Source organism: Podarcis filfolensis (genome assembly GCF_964270895.1).
Source record: "Podarcis filfolensis genome assembly, chromosome: 13".
In the NCBI taxonomy this organism is placed as follows: domain Eukaryota; kingdom Metazoa; phylum Chordata; class Lepidosauria; order Squamata; family Lacertidae; genus Podarcis; species Podarcis filfolensis.
This window is the reverse complement of record NC_139615.1, coordinates 22535477-22558264: the sequence shown is the minus strand read 5'-3', so window position 1 is coordinate 22558264 and position 22788 is coordinate 22535477. Positions and strand designations below refer to the sequence as shown.

The 22788-nt window shown below is 46.0% G+C and overlaps 1 protein-coding gene across 4 annotated transcripts in view; it reads left to right on the top strand.

The window, feature by feature from the left end:
- Window positions 1-22682, top strand: part of ARHGEF40 (Rho guanine nucleotide exchange factor 40) — a 40153-nt gene extending 17471 nt beyond the window's left edge. The window contains exons 4-20 of one of the 4 annotated variants that reach the window (XR_014540965.1): window positions 2865-2985; window positions 3981-4086; window positions 4982-5080; window positions 6001-6117; window positions 6586-6684; window positions 8047-8174; window positions 9136-9253; window positions 10196-10797; window positions 11774-12020; window positions 12558-12644; window positions 14625-14715; window positions 15162-15323; window positions 16175-16337; window positions 17469-17621; window positions 17714-17820; window positions 18390-18443; window positions 19191-22682. Coding sequence is in view for 2 of the 4 variants with exons in the window: in XM_083582183.1 (XP_083438309.1) it covers window positions 2865-2985; window positions 3981-4086; window positions 4982-5080; window positions 6001-6117; window positions 6586-6684; window positions 8047-8174; window positions 9136-9253; window positions 10196-10797; window positions 11774-12020; window positions 12558-12644; window positions 14625-14849; window positions 15162-15323; window positions 16175-16337; window positions 17469-17621; window positions 17714-17820; window positions 19191-19286 (2630 nt within the window). In the remaining 2 variants the exon portion in view is untranslated. Of the gene's footprint in view, window positions 1-2864; window positions 2986-3980; window positions 4087-4981; window positions 5081-6000; window positions 6118-6585; window positions 6685-8046; window positions 8175-9135; window positions 9254-10195; window positions 10798-11773; window positions 12021-12557; window positions 12645-14624; window positions 14850-15161; window positions 15324-16174; window positions 16338-17468; window positions 17622-17713; window positions 17821-18389; window positions 18444-19190 lie in introns of all 4 variants that reach the window. The other 3 variants (XM_083582184.1, XR_014540964.1, XM_083582183.1) reach the window with 3 other exon arrangements.
- The last annotated feature ends 106 nt before the right edge of the window (window positions 22683-22788 follow it).

Here is a 22788-nt window from a genome sequence, read left to right as displayed (position 1 = left end):
TGATGTGGTAGAGACCTTTGGGGCTGGATCCAAAGGTTCTCGCTTCCTCTGTTAGAAAGCTTCTTCCTTCGATAGAAGAACATCCATTGGCAGAAGACTTGGAGGAAGCAAAGGACGAGAACTTTGGGATCTGATTGCTGCCCTTTCCCACAGCACATCAACTTAGTGATGACAATGTGTTCCTCTGTGCAACACAACATTGCTTTGAAAAAGATCTGTAGGGCCCTCTAGGTGTTGCTGAACTACAACTCCCATCAGTCCCAGCAAGCATGGCCAAAGGTCAGGGATGATGGGAGTTGTAATCCAGCAACATCTGGAGGGTGACATGTGTTCCCCATCTGTGGTGTAGGGCAATATATCCCAGCACACAATACAGCAGCAGGGGAAACAGAAGAATTTCCTTTACAATGGCAGTGTGTCACCATCTGGGTGTGTGTTTATAAGAACAGGTAACTTAAAGAAAAAGGTAACTCGCTTGGCAAGATTTTCCTAAAGGAAAACAATGAAAGGTGGGTGGGGAGTGTCTTTTAAACAGCCTTAATTTTGTCAGTTATGAATGATACAACTTCCATATCTGCAAAGCAATTGCAAGTCACAAAAGTGGAGCACTTACACTATTTCTGAGCAAACATCACACCTTCCAAGTGTCCCTATTTCCCAGGGACAGCCCCTGATTTACAAAAGCTGTCCCAGTTTCTGATTTGATCCCAGAATGTCCCGCTTTTCCTTAGGATGTTCCTATTTTCATCAGAGAAATTTTGCAGGGTATAGAGTTATCTGACCCCTGAGCCGTCTGAAGGCAGTGGTACAGTGGTACTTCGGGTTACATACGCTTCAGGTTACATACACTTCAGGTTACAGACTCCACTAATTCAGAAATATTACCTTGGGTTAAGAACTTTGCTTCAGGATGAGAACAGAAATTGTGCGGCGGCAGCAGGAGGCCCCATTAGCTAAAGTGGTGCTTCAGGTTAAGAACAGTTTCAGGTTAAGAACGGACCTCCGGAACGAATTAAGTACTTAACCCGAGGTATCACTGTATAGGGAAGTTTTTTAATGTTTAATGTTTTATTATGTTTTTATATATTCTGGAGGTTGCCTGGAGTGGTTGGAGCAACCCAGTCAGATGGGTGGGATATAAATAGTCAAGTTATTATTATGGAATAGGGCGTCCCTATTTTCGTTGGAGAAATGTTGCAGGGTATGGAACATTCAGGGTCTAGGAATCTGGAGATATCCCCCTCTACCCAAAAAGAACAATGCATACTATGGCTTTGATGGATCCTTAGTTAACTTATGGAAGCTCATAGAAATAAAGTTTTCTGTCCCTTCCTCTTACCTGCAGCCACCTGCCACCCTCACAAAGGCTTCATTGAGCCCCCCCCCTCTCTCTCTGTGTGTGTGTGTGTGCTCCCTCTTGAGAAGGGAGGAAGGAATGGGAAAACTTTCTCTATGTGAACTTCTTTAAGTGAAGTTATCTTAGGATTCAAGCTCTATTCTTACATTGTTTGGGAGGGGGGCTGAGCCTCCAATTAGGCTTTTTGGAGGGTTTTATGTGGCTCTGCTGTGAAGGCAGGAATTAGAAACTTTCCTTCTGTGAACTCTCTTATGCTAACTTATCTTAGGCCTATGTGCTGCGTGTTTGCTGCTATGGAGCAAATAAATTATAGGAACTGGTAGGAAATGGATTTTTTTTCAATCAGTAGGAAATTACCGCTTTTTTTCCAACCCCAAAAGGCAACATAACCCTGGGAAGATGGCGCAGTAACTATTTTATGGAGCATGAGCTCAGGGGTTCTTCCTGTAATAGTCTATTTTTAAAAAGCGTTTTGTGTTGGTTTGGTAAATAGGCATGGCTTGCATATGGCAATGGCTAAAATCTGCCCTCTTTAATCTTGTATTATCTCTGCTTTAGCATGCAAGCATAGCAAACTTCTTCATTGATATAGTTGCATCTGGGCTTTTCCACACACTTAACAGGCAGCAAAAAACAAGGTTTGCAACCATCTGTATACTTGGCAAAGTGCTGCAGCCAAGTTTGCTTCTCTGAGGGAAGCATGTGTTTTGTCTCATTCACAGGCTGCGTTTTGAGATGTATACTTAAACCTTAAGGTGTACACTTTAGAACTGCAATGTGTGAACAATTTAATTATATGGTGGGGATTTGAGTGGCATCTAAGCTCAGTGTGATTTCAGAGGAGGGAACAAGGATTAACTGTGAGTCAGGACTAAACTGGATCAGACCCCTTGGCTGTTCCACAGCCTTATGGCAAGTAAGGGAAACCAGTGGCCTGTGAGCCAGATTTGGCCCACAGATCCTTTCTAACCAGCCCTTAGAAAGAACATTTCACAAGCCTCAGCTCTTCTTCACTGTGATGCCTGCCATCATTTTGTTCAATTGGCATCAAAAGGGTTCAGGAAGCATCAGAACGTATGCTTCCCCATATCCTCAAATGCTTGCTGAGGTCTTCATTTAAAACTGTGCACTTTAGAGTAGTGGTTTTAAAGGCTTCTATCCCTTGCTATTCCCAGTGAAAAAAGTGGCTGTTAAGAAGAAAGACTCTGTCAAACCTCACTCCAAGTTCCTGCTTGCCTTGAAGCAGTGGGCCCAAATGCTTTTTTTGCCCCTCAACTTTCTTGACAGGTTCTTGAAGCTGCAACCCTATTTTTTTTTACTGCTGTTTGCTGTTTCCCAGAAGCTGAGCAGCTAGGGTTGGGTGGCAACACAAGAAAAGGAAGTTTGGAGTCAATGAAATTTGGATTTTGAGTGGCTACCTGCTCGTTCGTTTGAATCAGGACTGGGAGCTTTCCCAGGTTCCAGGACAAGTGTACCTCATGTTTTTCTTCTGATGCTCTCTCTATAGGAGGAATGGACAGGTCAGGACGACCCTTGCTGATTGTGGTGCCTCAGCCTCTTCGGGATGAGCTGCCACCAGGACAAACGGATCTAGTCAATACCATGAGATACCTGTACTCCCTTCTCAGGTAAACTTTTACCTCAAGATGCAGCTCCTCCCAAGGTGACCCAGCAGGAGATAAAGTGTGTCGGCTTGAGTAAACAGCTGTGCTAACAAAGATGTAAATAGTCTTCGAGTGAGGCTGATTGTCAGGATTTCTTTCCAAAGAAAAATAAAATAAATTCATCAAGAAAGGTTGAAAATTCAATAAATTCTCCTCAGCATCGTCATAAAATAGCAAGCTAACAGAAACCGCTTTGGAAAGCCATTAACAGTCAAATTGGCTTAAATTTGTAACTTAAAGCTGCTTTGACACATGATGCTAAAAAGTGCCTTTGAGGCATTGTTTGCACCTAGTGCGAATGTTTTCATGAGCTAATGTGGCATCATGGTTAAGGGCATGAGCAGTGAGCTGGAAAAAAAACCCTCAGTTCATATCTTGCCATGAATTCATTTCATGGCTTTAAGCCAGGGATGGGGAACCTGTGGCCTTCCTGTTGCTCTTTGACTCCTGACTCCCGTCGGCCCCAGCTTGCATTCAGAGGACCTCGGATTCCCCATCCCTGCTTTAAATAAGCCACTAGATCCCACCGCCCTCTCTTCATCTGTGGAGATAATAATGCAGGCCTACCTTATAAGGGCCAGTAAACTGTGCTGATATAATGTATGTGGAGCGCTTTGAACACCATGATGTTAATTAGTACCATTCAGTGCACAGTTGCTGTCAGTTCTCTACTTCTTAATTTGGAATTGTTAACAACAAAGAATTTCCTCCTGTGCCTTGTGTGTACTAATGATAGTACACAGAAATATATATATATATATACACAGAAATTTCTTCAGTTTTCTCATCTGTACAACTGTGGCCTAGAGTGGGGTTATTGTGAGGATAATCTAAGCCTTATGCTTCCATGAAGCCCTTCACAAGTGAAATATGCTGACCAGCTTTTGTACACTGACTTTGCTGCCCCTTTGATGACTTTGCAGCTCCATTTCCCCCTTTTCTCTCCACAATTGTTCCAGGCAAGAGCTGAAGGCCCGTGGGTTGACACTACTGTTGGACCTGAGCCAGGTGGATGACTGGGCCCTCCAGGCCCCTGTGCTGCTGCCGGCCATTAGGACATTCCAGGTATCTTCCTGACTCGACTGTAGGAGCTCTGTATCTGTGTCCTCGTGTTTTCTGCTCCTGTTCCTCAGGAGACAGGCTGTGGGTTTTGCTGATGCAGCAATAATTTACTATGGCAGTATATTCAGAATGTAAAGGGGGGGGGGGAGGAGAAGGTGCTCACTGTCACAGCCTTCCATATTTAGGATAGGTATGTATAATGGCATAATAACAATAATGATCATGGTGATGATTACGATTACATAATGAAAAGTGATCACCAACTCTTCTGCCCTGGACATCAAAAAGGTACAGTGGTACCTGAGGTTACATACACTTCAGGTTACATACGCTTCAGGTTACAGACTCCGCTAACCCAGAAATATTGCTTCAGGTTAAGAACTTTGCTTCAGGATGAGAACAGAAATTGTGCTCCAGCGGTGCGGCAGCAGCAGGAGGCCCCATTTGCTAAAGTGGTGCTTCAGGTTAAGAACAGTTTCAGGTTAAGAACGGACCTCCGGAACGAATTAAGTACTTAACCTGAGGTACCACTGTACTGGATTAAAACAACAACAAAGTTTTCCACCCTTTTGAGAATATATTAATTTATTAATTAAATTTCTATCCCACCCAGAGGAGGGATGGGGTAGCAATACGGTAAAGCTTTGGCTTTTCCATTTCGTTGTCTGAGAGCCACTACTAAGAAGCCCTTTCTGTGACCCCTTGTTGCCTCTTGCATACCACAGAACATTGCAGCTCCTGTGGCTATGCCCTATGTCCAAGGCCCCCTCCTCTTCCCCAATCCACAACTTTTTCTCCCTCTGCCTGTATCTCAGAACCACCTCCCATCTTTTCTTCCTACTTTATGAAAGCCTTATGCAAATACGCCTCCATAAAGCAAAATCCTTTATCTTTTTAGGAGAGTTCTCCAGCCCCCATCCGTCAGCTGCTAGTGATATTGCCACCTGATGACCGTTTTGTACCCCATGAAGAGGAGCTGGCTTTGGAACCTGCTGCGGTAAGTTCTCCTATTTATTATTGTTTATATACCACTTTTTCTTCCAAGGTGCTCAAGGTAGTGTACATAGCCCCCTCTCTTCCCATTTTACCATCACAACAACCCTGTAAGGTAGCTTATGCTGAGAGACCGTGACTGGCCCAAGGTCACCCAGTGAACTTCATGGCTAAGGGGGGAAGGTCACTTATTGACTGCATTTCTGAATCACCTTTCTTCCCAAGGGATCCCAGTGCAATGCACAATAAAAAAGTACTTCCAATAAATAAAGCATAACAGATAGCCAAATATGATTTAAAAATATCAGAACCATTAAAACACAAAAAACCTTACCTGTAGTTGTTAGGTATTGAAGCAACTTTACTCGTTTTGTAAAAGCCTAGCAGAAGCATCTTCGGCTAGTGTCTCAATGTATAAAGGAAGGAGGAAAAATGTACCGCCAAATGGAGAGCATTCTAGTGTTGGGGTGTCACCACAGAGAAGGCCCTGTTGCATGCCCCTGTACCAGGAATGCTCATGGGAACAATGAGTAGAGCCTCATCTTGAAGAACAAGTTGGATGTTATTGGATTTTAATCCAGGCCTCCTAAGCCCCAGCCAGCACTCTATATGCAGAATAAAAATAGTGGAATATAAACATGACAAAATACTGCAGAGAGAACACTGAAAGAGACAACATAATTTGTACTTTGTCATTCATAACTGTACTTCCAAGATGTGTGCGTGTATATAAATATAATATGTGTGCGTGTGATAATTATAAATAGCTAAGGACTGCCCCTCTCTTCTCTAATGTTAGTTTGGGCCTAACTTGAACCTAGGGTTCACGACTGGAGCAGAAGATGGGTGGTGAAGGGACTGGGGTTAGGCACTGATGCAAGGAGGCAGGATTGCCTCTGACCTAATAGACTCCTTTGCCCACAGGAGGTCAGAGTTCTCTCTCTTCCTGAACTGCCACATTATGTGGCTTTGGACCAGCTGACTCCGACACTAGGAGGGACCCTGAACTACTCAGCACGCAAATGGGTTGAGGAACACCAGGTAAGAGAGATTAACAAGGAAATGGACCTTGTGTGCTTCTGCACGTGGTTCATCCATGGAACCAAGGCAGCCTCCCTGCAGCCCTGCACAGAATCCCCCTGCCTTTCCTTCCTAGTGGTATATGGTTAATGTCATAGGCGCCAGCTCCCTGGATGCCACAGCACCCACAAAATTTCCCATGAAGGAGCTGGGCACCCACAAATTTTGGCGCGGTGTCCACAGGTAGCCTTTTCCTTACTGACTTTCAGCATATCCTTGAACCTTCTCACCCCACTCCAGCTGCATCCAGACTCTGTGTTAACTTGGGTCTCGTGTGGGCCCACAGACCACTAGCCACAAATGACAACGGGCCACTGTGACTCCTCCTTCTCTCACAAGGCATTTTCTCTGGGTGACCTTCCTGTATATTCCAGCTCGGCACTTCTGTGGTACTTATCTTCCTCTGCCCCACCTCTTCTCTCTGCACAGGCTCTTGAGCAACTGCAGTCACTCTGTCGTAGTGTCCTACAGGCTGTGTGCGAGGCCAGTGCCCACCTTGAAGCAGTGGGAACAGCGTCAAGTCAAGAGGTAAACTCATGTGGTGGTTCTCCAGAGACTATGAGGGTGCAGGAACATAGCAAGTAATTGATTTGTTTTTGTGATGTGTGATACTTCTGTTTATGGACTTGTACGTTTCTCTGGTTCACTTGTGGTTCTATAGTTGTTACGACTTACAGTCTTAAATAAGATACGGACATGTCTGCTCAGAAGTAAGCCCGATTGAGTACAGTGGGGCTTACTCCCAGGTAAGTGTGCATAGGAATGCAACCTTACCTACTGTGAAAGCATCAGCATAACCATTCCGCTGGGGACACTAAGATGGGACTGAACTTTGGTTCAGTTGGCCTCAGGCCTGTATGTAATTCATGTATTCTGCATTAGTCCTAGAAAGAATCATATAGCATGGAGAAACTCCAGCTTGGCATACTAAAAAAGACTGGAATCTTTTTGCAGATACTCCCTTGTGTACTGCTACAGTAATAAGGGTGAAAAAATTAAGACAGTGACTAAATAAACCTACATCTCGGTTGTACCACTTCAGAGTGCAGGCTGCTTAGTTTTCTGTGGAGGGTTGGGGTAACTGACCAAGTTTTCTAGTGGTCAGGAAGTGAGGTTTCACCACTTTGTGTATCTCTTTGCTCTTCCCTTTGATGAGCAGCGGCTGTAAAAATTATTCAAAGTAAGGTGAATATCAACAAATTTGCTTGATTATTTGGCCATTGTAGAAACCAGGGTTTTTGCTGCAGTATTTGGGTTACTGAGGATCTGAATGCCCCCCCCCCCTGTTTTTAAAGCACAGAATGTGCATGACTTTAGTGATTTATTCGCTAGTACAGTCAAACCTCAGTTGTCGAACGCAATCCGTTCTGGAAGCCCGTTTGGCTTCCAAAATGTTTGACAACTGAGGCGTGGCTTCCGATTGGTTGCAGGAGCTTCCTGCACTTAGTGGAGCTGTGTCGGATGTCGGGTTCCGAAAAACGTTTGAAAACCAGAACATTTACTTCCAGGTTTTCTGCATTTGGAAGCCGAAACATTCCAAAATGGAGGTGTTCAGGATCCGAGGTTTGACTGTATCTCTAACTGCTCCGTAAACAAATCAGCATGAATGCTCAATAAAGACTGGATACAATCTAACCTCTGTATTAGCTTGGTGCAAACATATCAGGATGAATTCTGAATAAACATGTTGGGTGGAGGAGTCAGGACTGGTTGTGTTGCTGTGCTGTTTTGTTCTATGCTAGTTATTATGATAGTCATGTCAGCGCTGGTATGCAGCATTACCACGTTGCCATAGTTTCTTTTCTGTCGTTGAAGTCAGAATTCCCATTCCACTATCCCCCAACCCATTCCTTTTGCCTTGTCCTAACTGCTAGGATTTCACCCCTGTAGGAACTGTCGGCCCAGATCACCTTGCACCAAGAGACCATGCAGAAGCTCCTCTCAGAGCCGCGCCTGCTGGAACTGCAGCGCCGTGGGGGGGCCTTGCTGGCACGGCTGCCCCCCCTGGGGCCCTGCAGGTGAGGATCAGGGCTGCAGGGCATCATTGCAGAAAGTTCCCTTTGTCCCCTGTTTCCATTTGTTCTGTAGCAGAGTTATGTAAAATAACAACAGCACTTGTGGATGGCTTTTAAAGCTTTTGTATAATACACTTCACTGCTGTTCAATTAACCTTCCTGCATGTTGGAGTAATCCTGCAGTTATGTGCTTACGTATCTGGAGGGGATGCTTAATTGGTGTGTGAGTGGGTGGCAGGGAAGGTAGCTTAGCAGCTTGATTTCCATTGTGTGTGTGTGTGTGTGTGTGTAATCAATATTGTGTGATATGCACCACCAGGACCAGCAAGACATAGCTGATTTCCCATTGTAAGCATGAAGTTGTTCTTGGCTCTCTCTCTAACTTTATGTTATGCTGCGCAATGGCATCTGTTTTGCACTATGACACCCCACCCTCCATGGCAGCCATTTTGTGACTGGTGCCTCCCAGCACTCCCTCAACATTTGAAATGTGCCCATTGGGTCAAAAACAGCCCCTGATATATGTAGAGTGTAGTTTGTTCCTAAGATCTCTGAAACACAATGCGGGGGTGGGAAGGCAGCAACATTTTAGCTGATCTGGAGCAGTAAAAAGACTTGCAGCAGTATGCAGCCATTGGCCTGTGAGGGCTAATTCCTGTCCCTCTCCACCCAGGGAGAATGTCCCATGTAAAGAATTTTCAACAGATTTTTATCCAAACTTTCCTCAAACCCTCTTTTTGTACACATTGGCATCTTCCATTGAAGTAGACAGAACCTTCTGTTACATAAAGCAAAATAGTTGAGTGGGAGGGGATTGTTCCCCAGAATGGCCGTAATTGGGTCACGTTCAGTTCGGCCTTCACTGGCGTTAACCTGGCCCACGCCAGTTTCTTCCTTCCTTGCTTCATGCAGCAGCTTCATACCGCAAGGCTCAGAGTAACTGTGTGTGTCCTTTCCCCTGTAGTACAGAGGCTGTGGCTGCCACCAGGCTCTACCAAGAGGTGGACGAGGCCCTTCATGGCCTGGTCCAACTCAGCAACCGGCGCCTGGAGGTGCTGCAACAGGAACGGGAAAACACACAGGTAATTCCTAAAGTCCCTCATTATGTGTTTGTGGGGAAAGCTGCAGCCTTCAGGGCTTTGGCAGAGCTGGTACCAGCGAAGAGAAGTTTCACTTCTTTTTCTTAGTGTTTGGCAATTGAGCTGAAGGAGCCTTAAAGACATCACTGACATCACTTACAACTCCTGATATCCCTAACCATTGGCCAAGTTGGGCCTTACCTCTGAAGCTCATTATTACTGTTCCTAGAACTGAACTATAAAAATCAAGCTGAAGAAATTCTGCAGATGACGTTAGGAAGAGATGCTAGGCCTTTTTTTTTTAAAAAAAGGACAATGCACCTACAAACAGTCAAGTCTGAAGCATGAGTCCTGATCCTGCTGGGAATTGTTGAAAGGGATGAGAGGAGCTTCACAGATCATTGCTTTATAGGACTCAGTCCTCAGGCAGGTGATGGAAGAAGGGGATAAATGTAGGAACCATGTCTGAAGGGGCTCTGAAGAGGCATTATGGCGAACGAAATGCAGGGGTTGCAGAAATAGGATAGGTATACCAACTGTGGTAAGAGGTGTGGCGAGACTGTAGAGATGCTGTGATGATAAAATCTCATGTTCAGAATTTCACCTCTCCTTGTGCAGAAGCTAAAGACTTTGGGCCTTTAAAGTGGCAACCAGGGCCAGCTCTAGAGGGTGGCAGGATTGACCCACTAATAGTATTTCCACTTTGCACAGAGTATCCAAGAAGATCAGATGCAGCTGGAGAGATTTCTGAGTTTGCTTGCCCTGACATTTCCACATTTTGGGGGCACAGAATGGGACTGCCATACTCAGGAGCTCTCAAAGATCTTAAATTACAGTGGAATTTGTACACTGGCGATATAAGAAACAGTGAGGTCAACGGAGAGCAGCCTTCTGGGATTGGCCAAGCTTTCGCTACTTTTTTCTTTCTCTCCCGCTTCTACACAGGCTCAGGAGCAAACTCTGGAAAACAAGGCCCATCTTGAATCTACTGGCAACTGTGTAGAAGAGAAAAGGGAAGCAAAGAGGCCTGTCGAAGGGTTGGCTGAGGGAGCATCACTGGAGAGGACACCTCTGCAGAGCCCCAAGTCCCCAGGGAGGATGCAGCTCATGCCAGAAGCTGGCTGTGCCCCACGGCCCCGTGCCTGCAGCATCAGTGCCTCCTCCTCACCCAAGCACGGCTGGGGCCTGGGGTCCAGATTTGGCTCCTCTTGCAGCCTGACCTCCCTCTTCCAGCCGCACCCCAGCCCCAAGGCCTCCCCTTGCTGTTCTCCCACTCGAAGCGGCATCCTGGAGAGTGGCAAGAAGAGGCAGGGCCTTCCCAGCAGCCCCAAATCATCTCTGTCCCCCGTCTCCCAGCTGGCTTTGCGGGCCTTGAGTGACCCTGGCCGCCCCAGCGTGCACATCCGCGGCCTGGAGGTGAGCAGCCGTGAGCTGGCAGATAGGAGCTGTTCTCCCCGTGAGCATGTGCTGCTGAGCCGTAGCGGGACCCACGTTGCAGAAGCACCTTGGGGGGCCACACCTCGCACGGAAAGAAGGCGCTGCCTTGGGTGAGTAGCGGAGGGTACATGCAGGAGGTTTTCCATCCACGGTCTTTGTGTTACCCCAGGGGTATGATTGGGGTTGAGAAGATAGTAGTCTGAACCTGTCAAACTTAGATTTGCAACCAGGCCCAGCTCAAGAAAATCTAAATGGCACTCTGACCCTCTTTTCCCGTGAATTAATGTTTAGTATGGTCAAGCTTTTCTTCGTAAATGTATTAAAATGCACAGAGAAGCTGCTTGTGCGCTAGGCCTCATGTGTCTGCCATTTGATCTGCCATCTTCTCCCTAGGAAGGCTAGCCTGGTGCTATCATTATATATCTTTAGGTGCCAGGCAAAAGCTTTTCTCTTGAACCAGGCCTTTGGCCTCCATCTTTCTGTGGCCTCTTAGGAGTGGGTGGGGTGTTTTTAATGCATTTAAATGTATTTTAATGGGGTTTTAAAAAATGTATCTATGTGGATGTTTGTTTGTTTGTTTTGGTTGTAAGTTGCTTTGAGATCCCTTTGGCAAAGAAAAAGCGACCAATAAATTTAATAAAATAACAGCAACAACACTAGCCAATCTGCTAGCACTATATCACCAGCTGTATTGCACCACCAACACCCCACAAACATTGTTCACTTCACAGGACCCGCCTACCCTATATTGTTCAGGGAGGGCTGAGTAGCTTGGTACTGGTATTGTGTTTTATTTTGTGTGCATGTTTGTGTATATGTAGAAATATATGTGTGTACTTTTTATCATTTCTATGCACATAGTGTTTGGTAAATAACTGGTGTGTGTGTGTGTGTGTGTGTGTGTGTGTGTGTGTGTGTGTCACACACACTGCTTATTTACCAAAGACTCTAGTGGTGTACGTAAAAATGATAAAAAGCATACAATGGATAAGATCCATTTAACTCAATCCCAGTAGACATAGGCCTTGTATCAGAGCCATGGGGAGGAGTGTGTGATTCTTTTCCAACCTCCCCCTTTCTTCTCAGGGTCCAACAGCAACTTCTGGCTGAGCTGCTGGAGTGTGAGCGGGAGTATCTGACCGCCCTTGCCCAACCCCTCTCTCTGTCCCAAGAACCTGGGGGACAGGCCTGGCCGGCCGAACTGAGGTGCTTGGGCAGTGCTCTCCGGGCCCTGCGGGAACAGTTGCTGGCTTTCCATACCAACTACTTCCTTGGCGAGTTGGAGGGGTGCATGAACCACCCGTCACGTGCTGGGGGCTGCTTCCTGCGACATGTGAGTGCCCCCCCCAACTAATATCATTTTGTTCTTTCACACTGGTGTTGTTCCCTTACAGAAAAATCCTTCTTCCCTTTGTGCCTGCTGCAGAAGGTCTGCTTCTTTTGATGAATGAAAACAACCTTAAAAACCAAACTAGCTCTGCTCCTGTTTTTTTTAACCATTCTGGCACATAGGAATGTAGAGCTGAAGCCTTTCCTGGCACAGAGATAAAATGATGGGGAATTTAATTGCCCAATTAATGCCTATTGGACCTCTGTTGAAAGAAGCAACAACAGGGCCAGTGGAAAAGAAGGAGAGATAACAATCCTGTCCTTTGAGCTCGCCTCTGGGGCATATTTTCCCATTAAAGGAAATGGGGGTGGGTTGGGGAAGAGAAGGAATAATCCCCCTCACATGAGCTAGATTTCACATTGTTTCATTGCAGCAGCCTGATGTCTGACCTCCTGCTCAGTTGGATGAATGAGGGATTTCTCTCTCTCTCTCTCTCTCTCTCTCTCTCTCTCTCTCTCTCTCTCTCTCTCTCTCCTGTAGGGAGAGAAGCTTCAACTTTATGCCACGTATGCCAAAGAGCACCACAAGTTCCAGGCTGCCCTGGCTTTGCTTCGAACCACCAGCAAGGTAAGATCTGTGGCCGCAGGGGACCGAGTTTTAACTTTGACCTTTGTGTGGGTGGGTTGCTGATAGAATAGCTTTCTCTTATAATAGATTCTTTTGACCCACTTATTGGAAATCCTTCCATGGCACTAATCTTTAGCGGGAGTTTGATCTTCAGCTAGGCAGCCATCTGATTTGTGAGGAGCTTGGCCTCTGTATATGGGTGTTTTGAAAACTTTGTGCACCTTTCAGTCTCTCTCTGACTCTGGGTGAGACTGTTTTCAAGGCTGGAGTCAGATGCAGATCAGAGCAAAGAGAGAGTCAGCTGTCAGTGAAGTTAACTCTTTGTTCAAGGAAATTGCATACAACTCAGCAACACTTCCCCGCAGGTCTTTTTTTTATATATATATAAATTTTTATTAATTTTCCAACATATATTAAGACACAATACAACTGACAATACATAAACAAACAAACATATAAACACGTATAATTTCATAACCTTTTTTTCTTAAACCTTATTTCAACGACTTCCCCATACCTCCCTTTTCTGCATCCCTGTTTTAAACTTTTCCAGCAACCCCTAATTTCAATTACTTATAATTCACTTTCTTTAATCCTTTTTCTCTTACCCAATTATTTGTCACTGCAATTCTGTTTTACATTACCCATGACATTTTAGCACTCATTAATTTTACAACAGTTCTTAAGATAAACTTTAAATTTCTTCCAATCTTCTTCCACCGTCTCTTTTCCTTGGTCACGGATTCTGCCAGTCATCTCGGCCAGTCCCATATAGTCTATCACCTTCGTCTGCCACTCTTCCAGTGTGGGTAGTTCTTGTGTCTTCCAATACTTTGCTAAAAGAACTCTTGCTGCTGTTGTAGCATACATAAAGAACGTCCTATCTTTCCTTGACACCAATTGGCCTACCATGCCCAGGAGAAAGGCCTCTGGTTTCTTATGAAAGGTACACTTAAGGACCTTCTTAATTTCATTATAGATCATTTCCCAGAAGGCCTTGATCCTTGGGCACGTCCACCAAAGGTGGTAGAAAGTACCTTCAGTTTCATTACATTTCCAGCATTTATTATTGGGCGTATGATAGATTTTTGCAAGCTTGACTGGGGTCATGTACCACCTATAAATCATTTTCATAATGTTCTCTCTTAAGGCATTACATGCCGTAAACTTTATACCGGTAGTCCATAACTGTTCCCAGTCAGCAAACATAATGTCATGACCAATGTCTTGTGCCCATTTAATCATAGCTGATTTAACCATCTCATCCTGTGTATTCCATTTCAACAGCAAGTTATACATTCTTGACAAATTCTTAGTATTGGGTTCCAACAATTCTGTTTCTAATTTTGATCTCTCCACCTGGAAGCCAATTTTCCTGTCCTGTTTGAAAACTTCATTTATCTGGTACACTTCCCCGCAGGTCTTGCCTCTATAGAGCAGTTGCCAGGACTGAAGGTCCCAGTGTTCCACCCCCTCCTAGGGCTCCTCCTCTCCCAGATGTTTCCCAAGCAGTCTCAAAATGTGTCTGTGCACCTCTGGTCTCTGTTGTGCCCTCATCATTATCCTGCGAGTTTTTGGAGACCAGTGGGGAGGGAAGTTTGTCGCAGCCGGAGAGGGAGACTCCTCGGATGCTTCAGCCTTGGAGTCTGAACTGCTCCCTGTCACAGGTTCCTCCTGTTCACTAAACCCTGTTGCCCCTTCAGCATCCAGCCTCTCTTCCCAAGCTTCCCCCTCTGACCTCTCCTCAGCGTCCCACCACCAGTTCCCAGGCTTGGAGCCTTCCTCCTCTGGGATATCCCCCTGGGGGCTCCCTGCTTGGTGCCTCCCACCACCCCTCATCATCCAGGAGTCCAGGGTATTGTGGCAGGTGGGTGAAGGAAGGGCAAGAGATTGAGTGCCTTGAGTTCCATCACTTCTGCAGAAGATCTTGTTGCCCTGCTCCCAGCTCAGCTGCCTTTTCTCTCCCCTTCCTCCGTGCAGAAGAGCCCGGCAGAGCTGCGTGAGGACGGGCAAACGGCGCACACGTTGCGTGTGCCCCTGGAGCAGCTGGAGCGGTACCGGCGCTTCCTGGGTGAGCTGCTGCGCGAATGTGAGCTGGAGCGGGGGCCTGACCGCCAAGCCCTGCAGGAGGCCCAGCAGCTGCTGGAGGCCCAGGAGCAGCGAGGCAGGGACCTGCTGGCCGCAGAGCAGATCCGGGGCTGCGAGGTGAGCGCATGGGCGCTCCCCTGGCATGCAGCGCTGCATCCTCCCTGCTGCTTCCCTGTGCATGCGCTGCTCCCTCCCCTACTGCCTGTCCCTCACTCAAACCAGGTATCCCCGTCTTCCGGTGCTTGCCCATGGCCAGGTTTTGCCCTTGCTGCACTCTGGGATCTCTGTGCAGGACACTGAGTGGGAACACACACGAGGAAACTGGACAAGTGACACTTTTGACCACTTCTGCGATTGGGGCGGTTGGCGGGGGGGGGGGGGAGAGTCCTCAGCCAGATGACCCTGATCAGGCCTCCTGTTTCCTTGCAGATGAAACTATCGGAACAAGGGCCGCTGCTGCAGCGTGGTGAGCTCACCGTGGTGTGTGGGCGTCGTAAGTGCCAGCGGCATGTCTTCCTCTTTGAGCGGCTGCTGCTCTTCACCAAGTGCAAGGGACCCGAGGGCGGCTACGTCTGCAAACAGGCCTTGCAGGTGCGCAAGTGTGTCTACGATGGAGAGCTCCTTTCCTTGAGTCGTGAGCTGCGTGGTTTGGGAAGGAGGGCACTGGCACACAAGACAGGCTCCTGCAGCATAAACGGATGGAATAATGGTTACTTGGGATGGAATTGTTGGACCTGTTTGGTGGAATATACATCCCCACCCCTGATTTGCATAGGGCACAAAGCGGGAAGGAACTGCCAGTGCAACAATGAATGGGATTAAAATTCAAGAAAGCTAAATTTAGCAAAGACAGGTGTTTGGCATTACATAATACACCAAGAACAAGCCTAGATTATTAACCATGGTTTGTCTGAAGCAAGACAAGCCAGAAGCTTTGGTTCAGACAACATGCTAAGCCTAACCATTGCTTAGCTCACAGCAGTGCAGCGGGACTAGAGGAGGAGCACAGCAGTAGCTGTTTCCCTTCTGGAAACCCATACGCTGCTGCTATTATTATTATTATTATTACGCTGCTGCTATTATTATTATTATTACTACTACTACTTCTACGTTATTTATATGCCACCCATCTGACTGGGTTGCCCCAGTCACTGTGGGCAGCTTCCAACAAATTATAAAACCACAGTAAAACATCATTAAAAGCTTCCCTATACTGGGCTGCTTTTGGATGTCTTCTAAAAGTCAGATAGTTGATTATTTCCTTGACATCTGACAGGAGGGCATTCCACAGGGCGGGCACAACCGCTCTCTGTACTCAGAAAGTCACGGTTTGGCTTAATGTTATGTCTGAACCAGGTCAGTCTTGAACATAGACTTTCTACTTCTTGTTGCAGGTGGCCCTATCCTAACTTTTCATTATCCTCTCTCTTTTTCTTCCACAGACAGCATCCATGGGGCTGACAGAGAGTGTGGGGCCTAGTGGGCTACGCTTTGAGCTATGGTTTGGACGTGGACCAGGGCGACAGGCCTACACACTGCAGGCAGCCTCTGCTGAAGTCAAGCATCAATGGACAAATGTTATAGCCCAACTGCTATGGAGACAGGGTATGTGGCTACCTAAGAGATTGTCCCAGCAGGATGAGAATTGTATCAGGGCAATGTTTGTGCAGACAGTTACTTCACTTTAACAAGCTCTTAATCTTCTTCCTCACTTTCTTCCTCTCTCAGTGAAAATAGTTAAAGGGCCAAGAGCACAGACTGCTCTCCAAAGAGGAATGGTTATTTATTTTATTATGAAATGTTGTCTGCCTTCCTGTAGTTAGAATGATCAGAGTAGTTTACAATAAAAAAGGGTTAAAACACATTACATTCTCAACATCTAAATAAGCTAAAGGCAAGAAATGTAGCAGTATAGCACAAATAAAACAGTCCAGCAAGAATTAACAGCACTAGACGTCTGGGGAAATAAAAAGGTCTCTGCGTGCTGCCAGAATGACACTGGCATGAGCAGCAGAAAAGCTTCTCTGGGGTGGGAATTTCAGTACCAAGGATGCCACTACTGAAAAAGCCCTTTCCCTGACAGCCACTTGCTGTGCCTCAGTTGGCAGGGGAGCCCTTAGAAGTGTCTCTGGTGGAGATCTCGGTGTATAGATGGACACATGTAGACAGATGGTCTCGTGGGCACTTCAGTTAATATTCCTGAACAAACTAGGGAGAAGTGGAGAAGGGTCCTGCCCAGGTATCAGAGTAGGGCCTGCCCCACTCCTCTGAGGTGCTTCTCTCATTTACTGTAATGAAGATCTGTTTTCTGTATGAAAAGGAAAGAAAGGATCGTTGATGGCTTGTGGATTGTGCCACTAATTCCCTGGGCTGGTTATCAGGCGGCAGACAGGTGGGGGTGGGCAGGCTGAGATTCATGGGGCAGTGCCCCACTTGCGATAATGAGCCAGCCTCCGCTGGAAGAAAACTCAGGTATCAACACATAACCTCACTGAGCACTATCCTCTCTTTGTGGAGAAAAAAAATGGAAAATGAACTCATGTGCATAATATGTGTGTGAACAGGATGAAAGTAGGGCATAGCCCTTTGAATATTCTATGCTGTACCTAATGCTTAGCATAGGGAAAGGCCAGAAAGATGTTTCTGTTTGGTGAGATGGGAGAATGCCGACGGTACTGCTAGCACTTGTAGCAGTTTTTAAGAATGCCTTGGATGGTTTTCTCTCCCTCTCTTCAGCTGCCCATCCGTCTGTCTCAATGAGCATATCCTCCTGCCCTGCCCAGCGCCTGGCCCCTCTCGGCCTTAGTCCTGGGGCCCCTCCCGGGCTGTCATTACCCGGCCACTTTGAGGAAGAGGAATGGGACCTGGATGTCAAGCCCATCCCAAGGGGTGAGTGCACACTGCTGTTCTCCCTGCCTTCTCATAGAGCGTTGCTGCTCAAATTTGCACTCACCCCTACCTTTCTCTGCTGCTCCCCTTAGCCGAGACGTCTGAGTCCGATGGACCCTCCCCAAGCCACCAAGAGCTACCTAGGCAAGGAAGAGGATCGTTGCCCGGCAGCAGCACCGCTTTGGGGCACCCCCAGTCGGTGAGTGTACACAACACCCAATGGCTCTTTAGCGAGGGTGTCTGTTGTCATGAGTCCATTTATACGATTGAGAGAATCATGTGGTAAAGCCCTTCCTGGAGTGCACTGGTTCAGGCTGCCAGCAGGGAAAGAGCCGCATGTTCAAATGGTTCCCCTTATCCAGACAAAATGAGCGCACTCGGGAAGAGTTCAGCCCCATTTATGCTAACTTCCTATAGAAATAAGTTATCCACACCCTAGGCTCATTACTCCCCCCCGCCCCCCCCCCCCACTTTTATCACTTGATTCTGCCGATTGTATAAATAGGCACTAAGTTTGGGAAGCATCTTATGTGAAAGAGCGCCAGTGGGGCTCTACCAAATCTCTCCTTGCTGTGAAAAGGGTCAGGGGCATGCTGTTCTGGGTTAGGTCTGGTAACCCAGTGGCTGTGTGCACCTGGGCAGAAGTCTTGTGTGCTTTTGTGTGTGTGATAGTGCAATCCTCCTGTCCCACCCTTGCCCCCCTCCCTTCCCCACCAGGATTCACCACGCCATCCCTGATGGCTTTCATATGTTTTCTTTATTTGCCAGAGCTCTGGCGTTGCCGACGAACCAGTGACCCCACTCTGAGGCCATGGCGGCCAGGTACAGAGCCCCTGCCAAACTTCTCTGCCTTTGTGCAACCCCCTCCCACCTCTTTACCTAACTACTGTCACCTTTTTCCCAAAGTGCAGCACATGGCACTCCCCCATGTCTTTCTCTGAGCCTTTATTTCCAGGCACACTACTTGCTCAAGTTCACTCCATCCCTGTTACATGTATGACTGTACTGTCCAGGTTTATCTGTGTTTCACCATCCTGCAGCTTCTCTTTGTCTTGTGTGCTGTTCTCACTGGCTATCCAGTTGTCTTAATGCTACTACAATTGTTTAAAATTAATCTAATCCCTACAGAGCTGGCATAATTTAATGGCTAACAGTGTGATCTGGCAAGTCACTGATTTAAACTTTGCCTCAAACATGGACTTACTGGTTGACTGCTGTTTATCAGCCTCATCCCCCCACCTGTGAGAATTGTGGGAAATAATATTGACCTACCTTGCAGGGTTCTTGTAACAAATCTGGAGATAATCTAGCTGAAGTGCTTTAAATACTTAAAAAATCAAGCTACAAAATGCTAAGTTTTATTTTTACAGGGAAGTAGGACCTTTATGTTGTCCCTATCAGAGCTTATAATGCATTATATTTAACTAGACCAGGATGGGTTGCAGAGAATCATGTATAAATTTGGCTCATGAGGACTAGAAACTTGTCGAGTATTGGGTAGCCAGAAAAACTAAGAGGCTTGGTGTCTTTCTTTGTATCTAGACATTCACCCATCTGTTTCTTTTGCAGCACTGGGTGTGGAGTCTACACCGGAAGCTGTTCTCCCCAGGCAGCCGTGGAAGGCAGGACTCAAACCCCAGGAACTCTGGGAACAGAACTGTCTGAGCCCCACCAAACCTTGGAGATGGGGCATGAATGGGCACTAGTGTCAAGCAGTCCTATGACCTGCTCCTACCAAGACTCCTGATGGCTGTCCCATTCACCCCGCTCTGTTACCATCCCACAGGAACACCCAGACATGGGCTGCAGTCTACCTTGGGATGGCTCTGTCCTGTCCCTGGCAGTACCCATCCAGTGCCTTTTCCACCATTTTTTTGGGCTGCAAAATACTGGAGATTCTTGACCAAGCTGATGTGGTTGGTAGTGAAATGGTTGTGTATTAGGCAAGGAAGGCCAAACCAATGAGCTCTGGGCTGACCCAAACTAAAGTGCAGACTAGGAGGAAACTTAGTGGAGTCACTGACCGAGTGGGGTGGTTTCCAGACAGTGTTGAACCACACATTTGCCTGGTGCCCTAACTCTGATCACAGCTTCAATCTCTTGCCCAATTGGTATTCTGATCATTTTGATGGGAGATGGAAGGGAGAATCTGGGCTGCAGTTGCTAGGCAACTACAGTATGCACTCCCCAAACCATGTCCAGGTTAGCCCAAGAGGAAAAGGAGAAGGTGGGTCTGGATTGCATGGTGAATCACTATAAGACACAAAACCACCTTCATCCAGAGAGGGAGTTCAGAGGCAGCCCCAGCCGAAAGGAAAGGCATAATACAGCAATATACATAATGTTATGGAGGTTCACATAATACAGCTCTCCTAGGACTGTACTACTTTAGATTGCAGATGGGTAGCGTGTTTGCATACCCCCACATAAAGAAAACTAGTATGCTGAGGAGAAGGGCTCTAACTTAAGTCATCTCCCTGGTGTGCTGTTTTCTTAAAATATGTAAAGAGTTTTGACAAGTAAGAATACTTAGAATCATAGGACACAGAATCTAAGGAGGGCTGTATCATGATTCTGCTGCACCTGGGGAAGTTTTCCCCCTCCCTTGATTGCTTTTGTTTGTTTTTGAGATGCTAAGTTTCTGCACACAGTAATGTTACCACATTGTTATGAATACAATAAGCCTACAACTTATGTGGGGGTTACATTCCAGGGATCGCATTTAAAGCCAAAGTCACGTATAGTCAAAACACATTTGAGTGCAATGGTGGGTGGAATTGCCAAAGTCTTTTTTCCTAGATTCCTACCCTCTTTCTGCCTCCCTTTAATTTTTTTAAAAAAATTATTACCAAGCGTGTGAAGCTGAATGCACACAAGTTAAATGTGGTTAAGTTGCAGGCTTACTGTACGAGGAAAAAGTCAAGTGAAAAAAACACAGGGGCTGTGAAAGAGTGTTTTGCCTCTCTTTTAGATTACTTGTTGGAGGTCTGCAAACACCCTTCTGCAATGTCTGTGACATTTTGGAATCTGAACTGTAGGAACTGATCTCTAACAATTGGTGCTATATTTTGTGTTAGGTGGCTGAATATGTGGTGTTTTTGTTCATTCAGACTCTTCTATTGGATACAAATGGCCTACCTTTGGTCTGATTTTGGTAACTTGAGTTGCTCAGCTAACTTGTTCTCTTTGACAGGTCTTGTGCTGGATTTAAACCTGGGGCCTCTCATATAGAAATCACACACACTTCTCCTGCCCACATGAAAAAGATTTAGTAAACTCACTTGGGTGTATAGAGACTAAGTTAGTGGCACTTAGTTCCCACTGAAATCAGCAGGAGTCGTAACCAACTTTTCACATTGATTTCAACAGTAACTAAGTGCAAAACCACTCTGTGAGCTTCAGATGAAGGGCAGTATAGAAATAAATAATAATTATGATACTAAGGTGGCCTCAGTCCAACTAAATGTTTGTGGACTATACTGCTTCAAAAACAAACGTTAATAGGGAACCAGAAAAAATGCAAAAGATAAGCAGTAATAATGGAAGACATGTTTGTAATGTCAGAATGGTGCACAGGCCAGGCAGTTCTTGAGATTTGTAAGGAAACGTAGGAATTCTTTCACACAGAACACTGAAAGTGGCTGCTATCTACAACCTCTTCTCCCAACCTTTTCAAATACTGGCCTACCAATCCTCATCAGCCCCATGTATGTCAAGAGCACTGATATATATGCCTTTGTCCAACTTGCCACTATAGAGCTGTGGCTCTACAACCCCCTGGATTGGAATGAATGTCTCTATTTACAACCACTTTTTGATGAGGCTGGTGCTAGCTTGTGCTTTGACCTAACCACTAAAGTAAAATATAATGGCAGAAAAGCAGCTTCAAATATGCAAAGCAGGCACAAATGAGACTTAGTTCTTGAAAAAGAATATGTACGGTAGTAAATCTGTGTCTGGGGTGTACCATTTGACAAACTAGACATGATGAATGGTCCATGTGTTTTAACACGGAACTGCTCTTGTTATGTTTGAAAAGGTGTACATGTTGAGTTTAACCGCAAAAGTGGTCAATGGGTAAGAAGTGCAGAACCCTCCCCTGACTGTGGTTTATCTCCCTGAACGCTTGGCAATCCTAACCCATTCACTCCTTTTGCTGTTGAAATCATGTGCTTCTCACATTACTGGGCAGCTTCATGTTTGTACACGGCACTGTCATCATCATATGTAGCGTCCGGATTACATGACTGCTATTCCACGCTAACATTCCCTGCACACAGAAAACTTGACATGACAGGAAGAAGGGTAGGCATTCTCAGAAACTAGTTCTCAAAGCACAGGGAATTGTATTTGGATGAACATTTAGTCACATGAGCACCTGCCTGCACCAGTCTGAAGCAGTACAATCCATACATAAGTTTAGCACACCTGCTGTATGTGAAGTCTAGCTACTGTAAACTGATGTGGGTTCAAAATTCAAGGTATCATGGTAGGGGACTCTTTTCACAATTAGAAGCATTTTCTGTGTGGGTTCAAAAACCAAAGCTCCAGCCCTGAGTTTTGCAGCATCTGCAACTCTTTACCTGTGCTGGCCTCAAATTACCAACATTGTTCTTAGTGTTATGAAATGGAAAAGGTGAGGAAGGGCCAACAGTAAGTTGGAGTTGAGGTTGGTCCTGGGGAAGGTAGAAGCCCAAGGAAAGTAGAAAGTACGGGTACTGCAAGTGTTCCCATTGAAAGGGTTCTCCAAATGGCTGTTCTGCTGGCTGGGAAGATATGGTGTTCTAGCTATGCTGGTTCAAAGAAGTAAAAATTGTGCAAGCTGCACAGGTGTTCATAGGAAAATTAAAATACGATGGGAACAAACTAATTTTTAACCCATTTGAAGAGTGATTTTTAGCTACTGCTGCCTATGAACCTAAGCCATGTAAGGTACTAAGCAAACCCCTTGGGTCTCTGTAAATTAATGGTTACCTTTGCCAAACATGTAATCTTGTCAAAATAATCAGTCAGGTTTGTCTAACAAGACCTTATTTTATATAAAAAGCATGCTGAACTGTATTAGTCATTTCTGTTCTTCCATTGCAGGGGCTACCCTATTAATTGCTTTCCCACTACTTTTAACTTGGGTTTTCTGTCAGCTTAAGGCAGAACATATTTATCTCTA